The sequence below is a fragment of the Emydura macquarii genome, unplaced genomic scaffold (genome assembly GCF_026122565.2).
Source record: "Emydura macquarii macquarii isolate MOO-44397 ecotype Brisbane River unplaced genomic scaffold, CSIRO-AGI_Emac_v2 contig_1390, whole genome shotgun sequence".
In the NCBI taxonomy this organism is placed as follows: domain Eukaryota; kingdom Metazoa; phylum Chordata; order Testudines; family Chelidae; genus Emydura; species Emydura macquarii.
In genome coordinates this window covers 23,209,776-23,227,219 of record NW_027131527.1, presented here as the reverse complement: position 1 = coordinate 23,227,219, position 17,444 = coordinate 23,209,776, and the positions used below count along the sequence as shown (strand labels likewise).

The following is a 17,444-nucleotide window of genomic DNA, read 5'->3' as shown; positions in this document are numbered from 1 at the left end:
AAAACCACTCAGGGTGTGAACAGGGTAGCTAGAATCTGTATGCAGAGAGGGATGTAGCTCTGGGCCCAGGTAGGGGGATAGTTGGGGCTGTGTTCTGGGATGGGAGGGGGGGCCCCCTGCAGTTGCTGCTTCTGAAAGGTTCTACCAGCCCTACAGCCAGATTCCTTCCTTCCTCCTCCCCCTGCCCCTCCAGCCCAGGCAGCTCTTACCAGCTGCATGAGCAGTCAAAGGGGGCTGGAAGTGGAGGAGCTGCTGCAACATTGGGGCACCCGAGCAGCAGATGGGGGAGCGCTGCAGCTGCCAGCTTCATGGTACCAGCTGCAGAAGCTGCTGTGCACTGCCCAGCTCTGGCTTCCAGTCTTTGACCTGGCCATGAGGTGGGGCCTCAGGTGGAGTGAAACTACCCATCCAGGACTGCCCTGCTGTGATTTAAGGCACTGCAATTTAGGGGGGGATGCCCTCCGTGCTCCCTCCAATTCTGCCCATGGGCTCGGGACTTCTGCCCTGCCAAGCGCTGGGGCTTGCAGACCCCCTGAGATCAACTCGCAGACCCCCAGTTAAGAACTGCTGGTGTAGAGAGTGTTCAGGAGGGTTTTTTCTTGGGGGAGGGCATGCAAGACAGACTTTTTTAAAGCACCAGTAATTCGGCACCTTTGCAGTGGCCCAGAGAGGCCATGTCATAGATGTGCAAGTTAGGCTGTCCTACCCTGCACTGGGAGCCCATTACTCCTGAATGTGGGTGGGGTGCACAAGCTGCCATCTCTCCTTTTGCATCCATGCAAGGATGAATTTGCCCCATTTGGACTGTTTGCAGGATACTCATTGTGAGTAAGGATGGGAGAACACGAGCCTAAATATTTAGCCATTGAACGTATTTTAAATACAGCCCTTAGCTCTTTTCTTTGAAAATGCACTTGCCCAATGGAGATTGCAGTTCATTGGCAGAGCTGGGAAGAATGAAGTATAGAAATAAAACTACATAAATTTTACAAATATTAAAATGATGGCTATTGGGGGGGAGTGGTTGGTGGAGATCAGATAATTTAGGCTGGCTTTTGGGGTGAAGGCGATGTTTTTGGTAATGTCTTTTAGCATTTGTACAGTCTTCAGTCTCTAGATCCTGGTGAACTTGTCTTACTGCTTCATCTAAATAGAGATGGAGGAAACCTTAAGTAGAGCTGGGCTTAGCAAGAATGTGTTGCTTTCATTCTCTGTTTTCTGAGGATAACACAATACTTGATTTATTTTAGACTTATCTGTAAATGTGTTCAAACCATTACTACAAGGTTAAGTAACTGACTTATGTAGTAGGGAATAGGCTAAAATTACTTACTGTTTGCAAGTCTTAAGATTTTCTAAAATGTAATATTTATAAGTATTAATACGCCTTAGAAGTGGGAATATAGGAGCAAAACTGGACCTAGTAACTAGATGAGTGCATAAAATATCAGCTGTTACATCTCTTCTTTTCACATCTGCTTAGTGTCACCATTTGCCCATAATGAACACATTGACCAATTCAGAGAAGGAAAAGGTTATGTTAATATTTGCAGTGTACTTGAATTGCCTAAGTAGTTTTTGTTTTTTCACATTAAAATCCAGTGAAGCTTGGCTGATGGTTTCCAGTTGCTCTAGATGAGAGAAGCAGAGATTTCTGAGTAGTTGGCCTCTTTATTTGGATAAGAGAAGTTCCTAATGCTGGCTTCTCTCCGCCCTCCCATCCCTTCCCCCCTCCCTCCCTGCCGCCAAACATCATTTCTGATGTGATCACTTAACCCTTCATATATGGTTCAGCCCCACAAAAGCCTTTGTGTTCAGATTTCATATGGGAGGAGTGCAGAGGTACTGATGAAATGAGGCCCAACTCCCCTTCCCCAAACCCAGGGCTAGGGTCCTAGACTATGCCCCATGCCAGTTTTAGATATTGGAACTGCAGTGATTAATCATCAGTGATTCATCTGTGGTTGGCCTTTGACCTATTTAGGGACCGTGCACAGACACCCTTGTACAGTTGCTCCACTTGTAGTCCTGCTGCACAACTCCTGTGCAAGGCTTAAGCGGAGCTGGTAATCTTCCTATGGACTTCCACACAGGATTAATTTCACAGTTGGAGAGTTAGGTGAACTTTTTTCAGTCCACTTGTAATGCAGATACACAGTTAGTCCCAAGTTATTACTATGCTACCGTCTTCTCAATATGAATTTAGGCAAAGCAAAGGAATATTTAGAGAATCTATGAATTAATTTAGTAAATGGTATTTAATTTCCTTCTTTTTTTTTTTTTTTTTTTTTTTTTTTATAAACAGATGGCTCAGCAGCATCAGGAATGGTTGGAAGACTTAGTTATTAGACTCCTTTGTGTGTTTGCATTAGACAGATTTGGAGACTTTGTTTCAGATGAAGTAAGTGTCAACTCTTAGCCTTTCTAATCAATTTCCATGTCAGACTTCATGTAGAAATGCTTTGATTTATGTCCATCATTCACTATATCCTAGGTTGTAGCACCAGTACGTGAGACTTGTGCTCAGACTTTAGGAGTAGTATTGAAACATATGAATGAGACTGGAGTTCATAAAACTGTGGATATTCTCCTGAAGTTGCTCACACAAGATCAGTGGGAAGTGAGACATGGAGGTCTACTAGGAATAAAATATGCTTTGGCAATTCGTCAGGTAATCACCTTCTGCATTTTTTTTCCTCCGAAGTGTCTAATGCTACAAAAATGTTTGCTTTCACAGAGAGACTTTCTGTAAAAATCCAGAAACAACAGTGAAGAGACTTGGAGGGTGGTATGAGTTTGATGCTGTTATTTGTTTTCAAGAAACATGTTTTAAAATATATGGCATATTAAATAAATCTGAAGATATTATCCAGTGGTGACTTCTCCCTCCCCTCTCTCCCCCTCGCCCTCCGCAAGGTAAAATGCTAGGCTTGGCACAACTGAAGATTGATGGTTAGAGGTTGTAATAGTGGAATAACACAGAGCGTATGCAGATTCTGACTGAGACGTATTTGTAGGACAGCATGAGGAATGGCACGCTTTGCTAGAACCAACCCCACATTTTGGCTAAAAATCACTCTAATCTAGAAGCTTGGTGAGCTTTCCTCCATGAGTGGAAATTTTAACTATTCAGAATGAGTGCTATTTCTGTTCCTGAACAAACTGCTGGTTTTTCCTTTTTTAAAAGATAGAGGCATTCTCCGATTGAGAAGGTATTTAGTTTGAATGCTTTCTTCTTCAGTTTAGGAATTAAACTTGTGGTTTTTTTTTTGGTCATTTTTTAGGATCTGATTAATACTTTATTGCCGAAAGTCTTGCCTGCAATAATTGAAGGTCTCCAAGACCTAGATGATGATGTCCGAGCTGTTGCGGCAGCATCTTTAGTACCAGTAGTGGAAAGCCTTGTTCATCTTCAATCACAGAAGGTGAATGGCTTATTTTCTATATTTTGACTTTGAAGGGATTATCGTGGATCTGAACAAGAAAGCAATGTTTATAATGCAGTACACAATTTTAATTCCTCATTTTGTTTCATAGAAGACTGACTTACATTACACAGACAGAAAAATAACTTCCCTCCTTCTGCTTATTTTCTTAGGTGCCCTTTATTCTTAATACATTATGGGATGCTCTTCTGGAATTGGATGATCTGACAGCTTCTACAAACAGCATCATGATCCTTCTTTCCTCCCTTTTAACTTATCCTCAGGTCCAGAAATTCAGGTAACTCTCTCTAGCTACTACTTAGGAAACAGATTTAAACTCTTGTTGTTGAAACAGTTATTTTCGTATTGAAATAATCTGAAGTCCTAGCAAATAATATTGGGAAGGTATCTTTTTTGCAGTAAATGGACACTGATATAAATTTGAGGACAAATTATTATAAATTGATTGAAGGCAGTGTACTTTCCTTTTTTTAGGACACTAGTAATCTAGTACCAAAATCTAACCCACTTTGTCACCAGATTTAGCACTACTCTTTGCTGAGAAATTGAAGGTTAAAAAGCAATAGGTCCTACTTATGCATGACCCTTAATTATTTCTGTTTTGCTGTGTGGGAGCTGGTATCCTGCGCTAAACAGCCCAATCCTGCAGACTTCATGTACACAAAACCTGTTGGCACTAATGGAGTTACATACATGCAAAAACACACCCCAAGGACTTCAAGGTCAGATCCCTGGTGAAATGCAAATTAATAAGCCCATCTTCACAGAACCACTGGCAACCAGTTGATGCAAGGAAGCAAGTTGAGTCTGGTGCCAACCAGTTCCCCTACCAGGGAAATAGGGGAGGAAGAGCTGCATCCGCCATCTACCCTGGGGACCTTTTGAAGTGGCCAGGGTACTCCTCATCAAGGATGTCAAGCTACCGCCACCACTCGCCCGTGAAAGATCATCAGAGGGAGCACCCCTGGTGCTGAGACAGCACATGACACTATCGGCAGGGAAACCAGCGATGATGTCCCACCATCAGTCACACTGGCATCGAGGGGCACCGCACCACTTTGGTCTCCTAGGAATGAATGCTCTGAATCCAATTCAGGCAAAGTCCTATGCTTCACAGAGGAGTCGGCACCGGGACAGATGTGGGCAGCGGAAATGGGAGATGCTTCACACGTACTCCATGCCATGGCCTCCGCAGTGGCAGATCCCAGCGCAGTAGTTGTTTTGGACCCCTTAGGCCATCTATCAAGCCCAAGGCCTGCAGTCAGGCCAATCTCTCTCTAGTGTCAGGGAGTAGATCTTTCCAGCCTCGTTTGGAGACTATTTTGAGACCTGAGGGCAGCACTGGCACAGATTGAGGAGCCCCAGTGCACGGTACCAAATACAGCACCAGGATGGACGCTGGTGGCACTGACACAGTGAAGGAATGCCCAGCACCGCAAGACCCACAAAGCACAGAAGGGCAGGATATACCATCCCAGTGAGGGAATCCTCTTCCTCATTGCCAGATGACAGTGGAGGGCTCCGTTATGGAACAATTGGCTGATGACTGCAGGGCCCACCAGGATCTCCTCTGCAGAATTGCGCAAAACCTTGCAATCCAGGTGGAGGAAGTCTTCAAAGCAGGAGGGGACCCAGTGACGGACATCCTGTCTCCGTCATGGCCTGCTAGGGTTGCCTTCCCCCTGATTAAGACTATTGACGAACATGAAGGCACTGTGGCAAACCCCTGCCTCAATTCTCCTGACCGCCAAGAGTTGAAAGAAAGTACTTTGTGCCAGCTAGGGACATGTATCTTTATACTCACCTGCCTGCAGGATCTTTGGTTGTTGCTGCAGCAAATGAAGGGCAGAGGCAGGGGAACCAGGGATCCAACCGAAGGCCAAAAGATGTGAAAAGGATGGACCTCTTTGTCTGAAAGACTTATTCTACTGTGGGCCTGCAACTCATGGTGGCAAACCAACAGGATCAATTAAGTAGATAGCCCCCCAGGTGTTAAAGGAGTATTATGAAGTTTGCAGACTGTTCCCCCAGATGCCAAGAAGGAGTTCGTAGCCCTGGTAGACAAAGGTAAAACAGCTAAAGCCTCGCTCCAGGGGGCATTGGACTTGGGGGTCACAATGTGCTGCAGCTCACGGCTACAGACCTCCCACATGAGGTCCAACAAACTCTGCAAGACTTCCCCTTTTGAGCATTGGTCTTTATTTTCAGACCAGACTGACTCTCGGCTGCACAGTCTTAAGAACTCGAGTCACCCTCAAATCTCTGGGTACACCAGTACTGTGGAGATGTCACTTCAGACCTCAGCCACCTCCACACTTCCACCAGCCTCAACAGAAGCAGGACTTTAATCAAAGGAGAGGCAGGAGCAATAAGAGGAGGTCTTACCAAGCATCATCCAGCTGCAGCAAGGGATCAACAAAGCAGCCCCCAGGCCAAAAGCGCAACTTTTAAGGGTGCGCATGGGGACAACGTACCAATCCAAATCTTGGATCCTCTACATCTTATTTTCTACCTGTTTATCCCAGTTCTACCATGCATGGACCCAGGTTATGACAGACTAATGGGTTCTACACATGGTAGAACTGGGATACTCGATCCAATTCAGCTCCCTTCCTCTCTGTCCCTCTTCAGGGACCCCTCTCACGAGCAACTTCTAATTCCAGAAGTGCAGCAGCTCCTAAAAATTGGGATGGTGGAAGAGGTTCCTCCAGTTCTGAGGGGCAAAGGGTTCTATTCCTAATACTTCCTGATCCCGAAAGCCAATGGTGGCCTCAGACTCTGGGGTTTTTTGTTTTTTTGAACCTGAGAAACCTCAGCAAACACACAAAGTTGAAGTTCCACATGGTCTCCCTGGCATTAGTCATTCCCTCTCTGGATCTGAGAGATTGGTATGCCACCCTTGACCTGAAGGATTCATAGTTCTGTGTATCAATCATCCCAAACCATGGAGATTTCTCCGATTCGTGGTCGGACAATCCCCTTATCAGTTTGATGCTACTGTTCAGCTTCTCAGTGGCCCCCAGGGTCTTCATGAAGTGCATGGCAGTGGTGGCCATGTTCATCAGACACTGAGGGATACAGGTTTACCCCGTCTCTAGATGACTGGTTGATCAAAGGTCATTCCCAGAAGCAGGTATGATCTGACATAGAGCTAGTAACCCTTGTTTGCCAATTTAGGATGCCTGATAGATGCACAAAAGTCAACCCTAGTGCCTGCTCAACAGAGTTCATAGGGGCAGTCATAGAGTTGAGCCTACCCAGGGCCTCCTTCCCAGATGCTCATTTCTGGTCCATTCTCCCCATCATAAAGGAATGGGAACGGCACCCCATGACCACTGTCAGGAGTTGTCTGAGACTATTGGGCCACTTAGCAGCCTGTACTTGCATAGGCGCAGTCTGGCATGCTGGACTGAGACCTTGGTGTACAGGCTATCAAGGGACAGTTTAGAGAGGATAGTGTCGCTTCCAACATGGGTACTGGACATACTCCAGTTTAACCAGTAGCGCAGTGGGGCATGCACAGGCGTCTCATTTTCAGGTCCGTCCTCCACCCTTACGTTGACAGCCCATTCCACAGGGTTCAGTCAACCTCAACAGTCTTCTTAGCTCAAGTCCTGATCCACAACATCTGTAGGGCAGCAACATGGTCCTCCATCCACACTTTTGCGGCACACTGTGCCATCACTCACCAAGCCAGGGACGATGCAGCAGTCAGCATGGAAGTTCTGCAGTCGGTATCCCATTGAACTCCGCCCCCACCACGTAGGGTACTGCTTGGGAGTCACCTAATTGGAATTATCTTGAAGAAAAGATGGTTAACTTTCTGTAACTGTTCCTCCCAATTCTTCCACTGTCTTCTATTTCTGTTTCTTACCATCTCACAATCGTGCACGTGCTGTTTATTCACAGGACAATAACCCTTTTTAGTAGCTGTAATTAACTGCCTCTTAAAGACCAAGGATTGGTAAAGTATTTGTTTTGGATTAATCCAGTGGTTTTATTAATTAATATTTGACTGTTTTGAGTACGGGCTTTTGATTAATTGTTTAGATTTATTGCAGTAACTGATTTAGCTATTACATAACATTTTAAAAAGGAAACTAAGGACTAAACCAGTTAACTTTCCACAACAATAAAGAGAAGAAATATTTCACCTTCGGGCTTTCGTGAAGACAATAAATCCACTTGAGTTCCCTTCTGTAGATAGAATTCTGTCATTAAATCTCTCAGGAACAGTTCGTGAGATGCCTTAGTCACAGGCTCTCATGTAAATTATGGAAACTACCTCCATTTTGAGAGAGCCACTTTTACAGAGCTTCCTGTCCTTGCTTCTAATTTCTAATATTATAATCAGTGTTTCAGTATATTCTTACTATGTTCGTGCCATTATTAAAATCTCAAGCAGGAAAAATCAGAGTTAAGGCAGAAACTGTCTGTAATCCACTCCATTGTGTGGAACAAGTGGTATGTCAGATGAGTTGATGTGTGATAACTACTTAATTCTGTGGCACAAGGAGTTAATTAAGGAAAAGTTTCATCCTTAATGCCTAGCTGCACAAAAGTGAAAAAATTCTGATGGACCTTTAAAATGAAATGTACTTATTTCGCTGTGTGGTTGGAGGCAGCAGGAGCATACTTTAAGTGTGGAAGAAGCAATAGCAATTAAGCATGTAGTTACTGTAGAACCTCACTAATTTGGACCAACTTCTGAATTTTGCCATTAACAAATAAACACACTAAATAAACTATTTATTTTGACCTGTGTAGTTGACCTATAACTTGATCCTGCACTTAAAATGACCTCATGAATATACAGTGGTACTTTTTTTTTAACCTTTAAAAAAAATCCTTCTTTAAACTAAACATTATAACTGAGTGTATAATATAGGACTAACTTAACTTTTTATTTCCTTTCTCTCTCCTTCCTCTGCTCCCCTCCCCACCTCAATGTACTAGTATCCAGCAATCACTCACTGTCTTGGTCCCACGTGTATGGCCATTTTTGCATCATACTATATCATCTGTTCGAAAAGCAGCATTGGAAACTTTATTTACGCTGTTATCTACCCAAGATGAGGTAAGAACGAATATCTATAACATTTACCAATTACAATACAGAAATGGTTTGTGTATGGTCTTTGAGTCACTTGTTAACAACTCTTAGAAGTTGTGTAAAACATTTGTGACCTGCTCCTGCTCTGTGTAGAGGTGGGTGCCACTTTAACAGAAAGAACCTAAAATAGTATGTTTAACTACATTGTCATTTTCTCACACTTATATCCCTGTCTTCAGAGTTCTTCAGCCTGGCTAACTCCAATTCTGCAAGATATGTTGAGGCACATTTTTCAGTTTTGTATTTTAGAAAGCAGCCAAGATATTCTGGACCTTATTCACAAGGTATTTATTTAGCTTATGACTATGATTTCTCTTGTTCGTAAGTCTGACTTTTTAATATAGCACCCTTTGTCAGATGCATGGCCTTTAGTCCACATAATTGCATGGTGTTATACTGCTATACATTGATTTCACTATGATCGTTTTGAAACTGTTCCTAGATGTTGGATGTCCTGTTAATCAAATGTTTGCGTAGATACCATGATATGTATTTTTAGTATACACAAATGTGTGGTTTTTTGTTTTTTTTCCCCCCTCCCTCAAGGTGTGGCTGGAACTGTTAAACAAAGCATCTGTACAATATGTGGTAGCAGCTGCTTGTCCATGGATGGGAGCCTGGCTCTGCTTAATGATGCAGCCTTCCCACTTGCCTATTGATTTAAATATGTTACTAGAAGTAAAAGCCAGATCAAAGGTAAAAAATATTTTTTAGAACATTTTTGTAAGAAATCATGTAAACCAGTGATTACTGTGGTGCTGTAGTGAAACTGTCCCTGGTCTGTGTAGAAAGGAGGGAGAATGCTATTTCCTCCATGTGACTCTGTGGGTATAATTACCACAGGTAGAATTACAAATTCCCCAGAGCAGTCTGCAGGACAGTATCACTACCTGTGTATGTATGTGGCTATTCAAGGAAATACAGCCCCTATTGGGGCTCCACCTGCAGCAGTGCAGTTCTGCATCACCCTGATGTGCCAGAACTTAAATGGCGCAATTTGGTCTTGCATTCGAATTATAAAATGACGTTTTGGTAAGTTTTCACTCTAATAGTACAAATGTGACACAATTTTTCTTCTGTGTGCATGCACAATTCATAGAAGCTCTAACTAAAAAAAAGTAACTTAAACATTAGTTTTCTCCAGTATATAGTGTATATTCTAGTGGAAAATTATTTTAAACAATTCAGATATATTGCTTAGATTCGAAACTATCATCATATAACTTAAAAATGCCTCTGAACCTGTCTGGCAGATACTAATTCTTTGTGTAATAAATATTCTTTTGACCTGGTCTAGACCTAAAACTTAGGTCGACCTAGCCATGTCACTCAGGGCTGTGGGGAAAAAATTTGTGCCCAGGGCACCATAATTAGGTCAACCTGGTGTAGATGTGGTTAGACTGATGTAAGGAATTCCATCAACCTAGCTATTGCCTCTCAAAGAGTTGATATTACCAGAGTTGGAAACTGATGTAAGTAAAATCAACAGAAAAACCCCTCACTTCCATGTAGGAAGTGTCTATGCTATAGTGCTGCAATGCTGTACCTGTGCTGCTGTAGTGTAGACATACCGTTAGTATCCGTGGATGGCTCAGACTCTGCACTGTGCTCCTTGTAAACCCTTTACTGTTTTATAAACTTCTGGATACTTGTTTCAACATGTTTTCATATGTGATCTATAGTACTTAAGTGTACTGTTTCTCCAACTTCTGTTTTGCAGATTTGAGTCTGCTTTCTCAAGGTTACTTTACCTATGAGAAACTGTCATATGATTCTCTTTTCCACTTGTTCTGGCCTCCGATTCAAACTGGAGATCTAACTCCATACTGGCTGAGATTAACTAATATTCAAACCAGGCCACATACTTAGCTATTGCTGTGGCCCTGCACTGCTGATAGTCATCTGTCCATGATATAAGCACTTTCAGAAGTCACCATCAAAGTGAGTCTGAGATCTGGGTTAATGTACAATCAAATCTGGTTTGGATATTTGTCACATCCCTGCAGAGAACAATTATAATTTAATATGGGAATGCGTATTCTGTACTTCAGAAAAAAATTACCTTGGAAAACAAAACAGACAAGATTTCTTACTACTTGATAAATATCGTCTGCATTTATTCCATAGGAAAAAGCAGGTGGCAAGCTGCGTCAAGGTCAAACCCAAAACAAAGAAGTGATACAAGAGTATATTGCTGGTGCAGACAGCATTACAGAAGATCCGGCAAACAGGGATTATGTCGTTATGCGAGCCCGGGTAATGGCAGCAAGGTCAGTTTGCTGAAAATGGGGGGGAGGGGTGGGTGGGAAATGAACAGCAATACATAACTTTTTTTAGATTAAAATATTTGTAACTGAAAGCACAATTTTCACACAGCACTTTTTTGCTAAAATCTGACATGTTTAACTTTTGTCTTTAAAATCTGAACTGAGTGAGTGTTACAATAACACTTTTTTTTTTTTTTTTTCCTTTGGTCAAGGTTGTTAGGAGCACTGTGCTGTTGTATTTGTGATCCAAGTGTAAATACTGTTCCTCAAGAAATAAAGCCAGCTGAATCATTAGCTCAGCTACTGCTTTTCCATTTGAATTCAAAATCTGCCTTGCAGAGAATTAGTGTGGCGTTGGTAATCTGTGAGTGGGCGGCATTGCAAAAGGTAGGACACTCATTTTTGCTGTTTTAAAAAAAAAAAAAAAAAAAAAAAAAAAAAAGTTTAATTAATTAAATTAATCTGAATCGTTTGTCATTGTCTGAACTAGAAGTACAACAGAAAAGCTAAAACTATTTATACTGTTAAATGATAATCTGACAGGTGAAGCAATGGTACAGAATGATTCTGAATTATTTTGAACTTTGTCTAAAAGGCAACTGTTCAATGAATGTGTTAATAGTTCTACTACAAATATTGACTCTAGATGGATACTTGGCTGTCTGTTTAATATCCGTGTATTCTGCATCAATATATACCAGCTTTCCTTTTGTAGTGATTTTGTTCTTGTTTAGTAAGTCATCGTCTATCAATGTAAAATAGGGTGTTTAAATCTACTTGGGAAAACTTTTCCACTAATACAGTACAGATTCTTAGTTTTCATAGAATGTCCATTAACTATTTCATGGTATACTGGTTTCTGTGTGCTCATCTTCATTTTTGTGGAGTTAAGTCTTGTTTTGTTAAATGTTTTAATTATTGTCCAGGAACTAGCAGAGTTCAGATGTGTTCCTTAATCTTAACTGAACAAAATAACCAATATGAACATTTGAAGATCTGAATTTGTTGTGATTTTGTTCTTTTAGGAATGTAAAGCTGTGGCCCTTTCTGTACAGCCACGCTTACTTGGAGTCCTTTGTGAGCATCTCTATTATGATGAAATTGCTGTTCCTTTTACACGAATGCAGAATGAATGTAAGCAACTCATTTCATCACTAGCTGATGCACAAATTGACATTGGGAACAGAGTAAACTACAGTGTGTTTACAATAGATCAAGCTAACGAATTGGTGAGTAAATGTGAATGAAGAGGTAGCCTCTAGTCTTAATTTTAAATGTGCTGTGTAATAATGCTGAAGAATTGCAATAGTTTTCAGAAGTCATAGGTATATTGTGACTTGATTGGTCACTTTCTCTGGCATAAGATAAGAAAAAGATGTTCATTTATGTCCTGTGCACAGAAGAGAGAACCAAAAGATTAGCAACATATTTTTCCATTGAAATATATACCTTATAAAATTAGAGGCAGCGTTTTAAACCTGCCTACTGGATTCACTATCAAAATCCTTTTAGGTCAACATTTTGAAAATACTTATTCAGTCAGATGTTACTGAGGCTGATAGGGAATATGCAAATCAGGGCTTCCTGGGAAAGGCAGTTCTTCAAGTAGTTTCACATGTCCATTCCACTTGTGTGCACACACCTAGAGTCACTGACTTGTCCCTGATAAGTACCCATCAGGATGGCACGTGCACTCTGCTGTCTTGTGCTGCTGCACGATGGTATAAAGGAAGGTGCTGCTCCAGGCCCTCCATGGTTCCTTCTCACTGCCCTTTAGAAGTGACTTGCCGGATATTGTGGAGAGTCAGCACTGATCCTCTTCTCTCTTGCTGAAGAAGAAGCACAGACCACATTCCCTGAAAGAATCATGCTCTTCTAGAAGGTTTAGATCCCTGGAACCATTCACCAGTAAACAAGCAGGAGGACAGGGTGGAGGATGGAACAAACTAAAGGTTTGGTTGGGAAGAAATGCTACCCAATATCGACCTCTGTCTCATCAACAGTCGTTGAGGCTGTCCACCACTCCAGTAATGACTCCTTCAATGCAAAAAATACCTTGGTACTGACGACTCTCTGGAGGGCTGTGCAGCAGCATGGAACCTGCACTGTATCCTGGAGTCAGATTCCAGCAGTTCAGGAGACAAACCAGCCAGTACCATTTGATCTCCAGCTTCATCTACAAATTTACCTCCAAGATGGGTTCAGCCCTTAATACCATGGGAGACTATTTCAGACTGTTCAGTGCTTCCTCACTCAGAACAGTACAGGATAAACCCAGCATGCTATCCCTAATACCAACATCGCTGGAGATATGCCACCAGATTTCTGCACTGCATGATACTGTTTCCATAGTCCAGTAACTCTGGTTCTCCTCCGAATCAGAGACTGGCTCCTATGCTCCTTGTTTCCAGGATAGAAGGCAACACTCACCTTTTGTTTTGCGGATTCTGCTCCTGGTACCTATCAGATGTTCGGAGATGATGACGGTCCAGAGACTTGGCCTTATTGGAGCCATAGTGTTTCTCTCTCTCTCTCTCTCTCTCCATCAGATCCTCCCTGCTTCCTTCATCTAGATTGCCAAGCAGACATGGCTAGTTTCCATGAAGGAGGTTCATGATGTTATCCCTGCTACAGAGGTCAGTGCTGAGCAGGAACATCAAGACCAGCCTCAGATGTAAGCACTTGAATCCACCTCAATATAGGAAACTCAATCTCAACCTCCTTTTGTTACTCCTCCTCATCACCTGATAAGACTGCCGTCTGAGGATTCTAAGCCTGCTCAGAATGAATACAGGGCATACCAAGTGTAATCAAATGAAGTAGCCACCCTCAAATTTGCACCCCTTTCCTTAAAAGAAAAGATTTGGCTCTCCATCTAACTGTGCAGGAGTTGTGGGCTAGTCATCTAGCCTCTCTTTTTGTTCTAGTGCAATTCCTATTCAGGGATCTCTGACCCACACTTTTTCCTACAGTCTTGGAAAGACTGTATGCCTACCCTCCCATTCCATTCCTTGCAAGAGTTTTACTCAAGCAGAATCATGCTCACGTGATGCTCCTAGCACTAGTGTGTCCTCACCAGCATTGGTTCTCCATTCTGCTGAGCTTATTGGCCATGGCTTCTTTGCCACTATCTTCAGAACCTCATTTGATCTCCTAGGACCATTGTTGTCCATATATCGTGGCCTGGTTGCTCTGTGGTTAACACTTTAGGAGGTGGAGTGTTTGAGGAATGTTGCAACACATTCTTCAGAATAGCAGAAAGCTCTCTACTAGGTATGCTTACCTGGTGAAGTAGAAATGGTTCTCCTGGTAGTCAAAGTAGAAGGGTGATTTGTCAGTCCTGCTCTCTAATAATGTTTTCGGATTACTTGTTCCATCAGAAACCATGTCGACTGATTGATTCCATCAGGGTTCCCCTCACAGTTGTCTTTGCTTTACACCCTCCTATTGCAGGCTGCACAGTATTTTCTAATCCAATGTCTTTCAGATTCATGAAAGGTCTGGACAGGTTATATCCCTATGACATGGATGCCATTCCTTCCTGGGACCAAAATCCGGTGCGAACAAGGTTGATGGATCCAATCTTTGAACAAGTGGCTTCCTGCTCTTTGCTGCATCTCTCTTTGAAACTAGCATTTTTAGTAGCTATTACTTTCATGAGCAGGGTGACAGAGTTACAAGTATTGGTGTCTGACCCTTCCTCTAGTTTTTAGGAGGACAATGGTATACTTCTGCATCCAGAATTCTTGACTAAAGTAGTTTGGAACTCCACCTCAATCAATTCACTTACTTAGTGACATTCTTTCCTAAGCCTCATTGTCATAAGAATGAAGAGATTCCATTCTGGAGATGTTAGAGGGGCATTGGCTTTGTACTTGGAGAGGACTAGGTCTTTTAGGTAATCATCCCAGCTGTTCATCTTAGTTGCAGACGGATAAAAGGCCTTTGAGTCTCTGTGCAGAGGATTTTGTCCTGCATATTCCTTTGACATTGGCAATGTACCCTGTCTCAGCAGGGTGGTGGCACACCTTACACGATCTCATGAAGCTTCCACAGCATTTTTGGCTTAGATACCAAATAGCAGTCATTAGTAGAGCCGCAACATGGTCATTGGTGCATACTTTTACTACTCATTATACTATAATCTCAGTAATCCAGAGAAGATGACAAGGTTGGATGAGCAGTTCTTCAGTCCTCATTCAGGTAGACTCTTGTGGTGGGTCACCTACTCCTCACTGGCCTGGAAAGGGTTAAGAGGGCTCTTGGAGAGGCTGTGCACAAGGTAGCCAATAGGAAGGAGTTGCATGGCAACCAATAAGGGCCCAGGAGGCCAATACGAAAGAGCTGCAGAGCAAAAGGAGTGACTCCCAGGAGCTCGAAGAGGGAGGACTATTGGCACCCTGGACAGAACGGTGGCTGGCTGCTGGGATTCAGCAGAGCCGAAGGCCCTGAAGCAAGGACGGAGAAGATACTGGGGTTGCAGGGAAGTGGCCCAAGGAAATCCACAGAGGAGTTGGAGGAGACTCAGCTAAAGACTGCCACACACAGGGTCCCTGGGTCAGGACCCGGAGTGGTGGGCAGGCCTGGGTCCCTCCCCCGTTCCTCGATCACCATTGGAGTGGGGGCAGGACTGTGGTGGCCACAAAGGGAAGTGGCGAGAGAGAGAGAGAACACTGCAGAATCCTTGAGTGGGGCGAGAACATGGATTGTGACTCAGCTGGAGGGCTGAGTCACAAGAAGGAGGGTTCAGCAGAGACTGGGTGGAGTGCAAGACACTTCAGAGAGGACTATCTCCCTGGCTGAGAGCTGATTCCCCAGATAGTCAGCAGGAGGCACCAAGGTGGTGAGTCAAACCGTATTACAACTAACTCTGAAACCCACCTCCCATTTGAACTGCTTGGGAGTCACCTAAAATGGAATGAACATGTGCAATCACTCAGTTACTAACCTAAGCTGTTCTGTAAATGTTGTTTTTTGAGATGTTTCACATCTGTCCCACAACCCACCCCCTTTCTCCTTTTATATCAGTTTGTCAGGTAAGAAAGAACTGAGAGGGCTGTGGGGTGGCTCTGCCCTTTATAGCATTGTACAGCAGTTGAGTTATGCACTTTACCAAAAGGTACTAGCAGTAGGGGGTGGGGGGGGGATCTATAACTCTGGCGCAATGGGCGCACACGCACCTGAAGTGGAATGGACATGAGCAACACATCTAAGTTACAGAACAGGCTAGTAACTTGATATTTTTGGGGGGTTGGTGAAGAGAGGACACGTACTGTATCAGTAAGAAAATGCAATAGCTTTGGTTGTGTGTATTACTATAGTTTGAGGTTTATAAAATGAAATCCTCAACAGACTGCGTTCCCCTTTTTTCATAATGTAGTACATAAGAACGTAGTTGTAGACTTTATGATCATGGATTAAAAAAACTTCTCTTGAAAGGGGTTTTTTAAACAAGGCATTTTTGGCTAACATCATACATCTTTGGGCAGTAACACAGTTGAAAAGCCTCATAAAATTTCTGCACTTAGCACTTACACGACCTTAAGATTGCGTGCGTGTTGCAAGGTAACCTGATTTAGTAACTGACCGCAGACACGGATGTTAATTGATGGCATATAAAGATTTTTCAGAGAGTATAAAGCCAGAAGCAACAATCAGATTATCTAATCTGACCTGTATATCACAGACCATTAAATTTCATCCAGTTACTCCTGTATTGAGCCCAATAACTTGTGTTTTGACTAAGCATATCTTAACCTGAATACATCAAGAGATGGAGAATTTACCACTTCCCTTGGTAGTTTTGTTCCAATGATTAATCACTGTTTTTGTTTGTGTTTTTTGTTTTTTGTTGTTTTTTTTAAAGCCTATTTCTAATTTTAATTTCCATCTGGCTTCAGCTTCCAGCCATTGGTTCTTTCTCTGCTAAATTAGAGCCTTTTAATATGCAGTACTTTCTCCCCATGAAGGTGCTTTAGGCATTCTAATCAAGTCACCTCTATCTTCTTTTTGATAAATTAAACTGATTGAGCGCTTTAAGAATCTCACTGTAAGGAATTTTCTCTAGCCCTCTGGTTCTTTTCTGAACCCTCTCCAGTTTTTCCTCCTCCTTTTTTTAAATGTGGACACCAGACTAGAACACTGTACAGTTATCAGTCTTACTAATGCCATATACAGAGGTAAAATTACCTCTCTCTTCCATGTTCACTAATTCTCTGTTAATGTATCCAAGAAGCATGTTGTCCCTTCTTGCCACAGTATCGCACTGGGAGCTCACATTGTTGCTTGTCCACGATGGCCTATAAGTCCTATTCAGAATTGCTGTTTCCAGGATACAGTTCCCCATTCTGTAAGTTTGGTATGCTTCCAGAAAATGCAGAACTTTGCATTTGGCTATTTTAAAATGTGTGAAAGGGTGCAGGTTACCAAGTCATCCAGCTTTCTGGGTGTGACTACTCTGTTCTCATTATTTTACCACTCCAGCAATCATTGTATTAACCACACGTTTTTTCAGCAGTGATTTTTATATTTATTCCTCAATTACCTACAAAAATGTCAGAGTTCAGCTGAAAACAGATATGTGAAGAATCTTACTGAAACACACTTATATGATGATTC

The 17,444-nt window shown here is 42.5% G+C and overlaps 1 protein-coding gene across 2 annotated transcripts in view; it reads left to right on the top strand.

Moving 5' to 3' along the window:
• Nucleotides 1-17,444, top strand: part of BTAF1 (B-TFIID TATA-box binding protein associated factor 1) — a 91,181-nt gene that overhangs the window by 29,183 nt on the left and 44,554 nt on the right. For both annotated transcript variants that reach the window (XM_067552884.1, XM_067552883.1), the window contains exons 10-19: nt 2,306-2,401; nt 2,495-2,671; nt 3,285-3,425; nt 3,599-3,723; nt 8,403-8,523; nt 8,739-8,843; nt 9,106-9,255; nt 10,687-10,829; nt 11,039-11,213; nt 11,852-12,055. In XM_067552884.1, the coding sequence (XP_067408985.1) occupies nt 2,306-2,401; nt 2,495-2,671; nt 3,285-3,425; nt 3,599-3,723; nt 8,403-8,523; nt 8,739-8,843; nt 9,106-9,255; nt 10,687-10,829; nt 11,039-11,213; nt 11,852-12,055 (1,437 nt within the window). The remainder of the gene's footprint in view (nt 1-2,305; nt 2,402-2,494; nt 2,672-3,284; nt 3,426-3,598; nt 3,724-8,402; nt 8,524-8,738; nt 8,844-9,105; nt 9,256-10,686; nt 10,830-11,038; nt 11,214-11,851; nt 12,056-17,444) is intronic.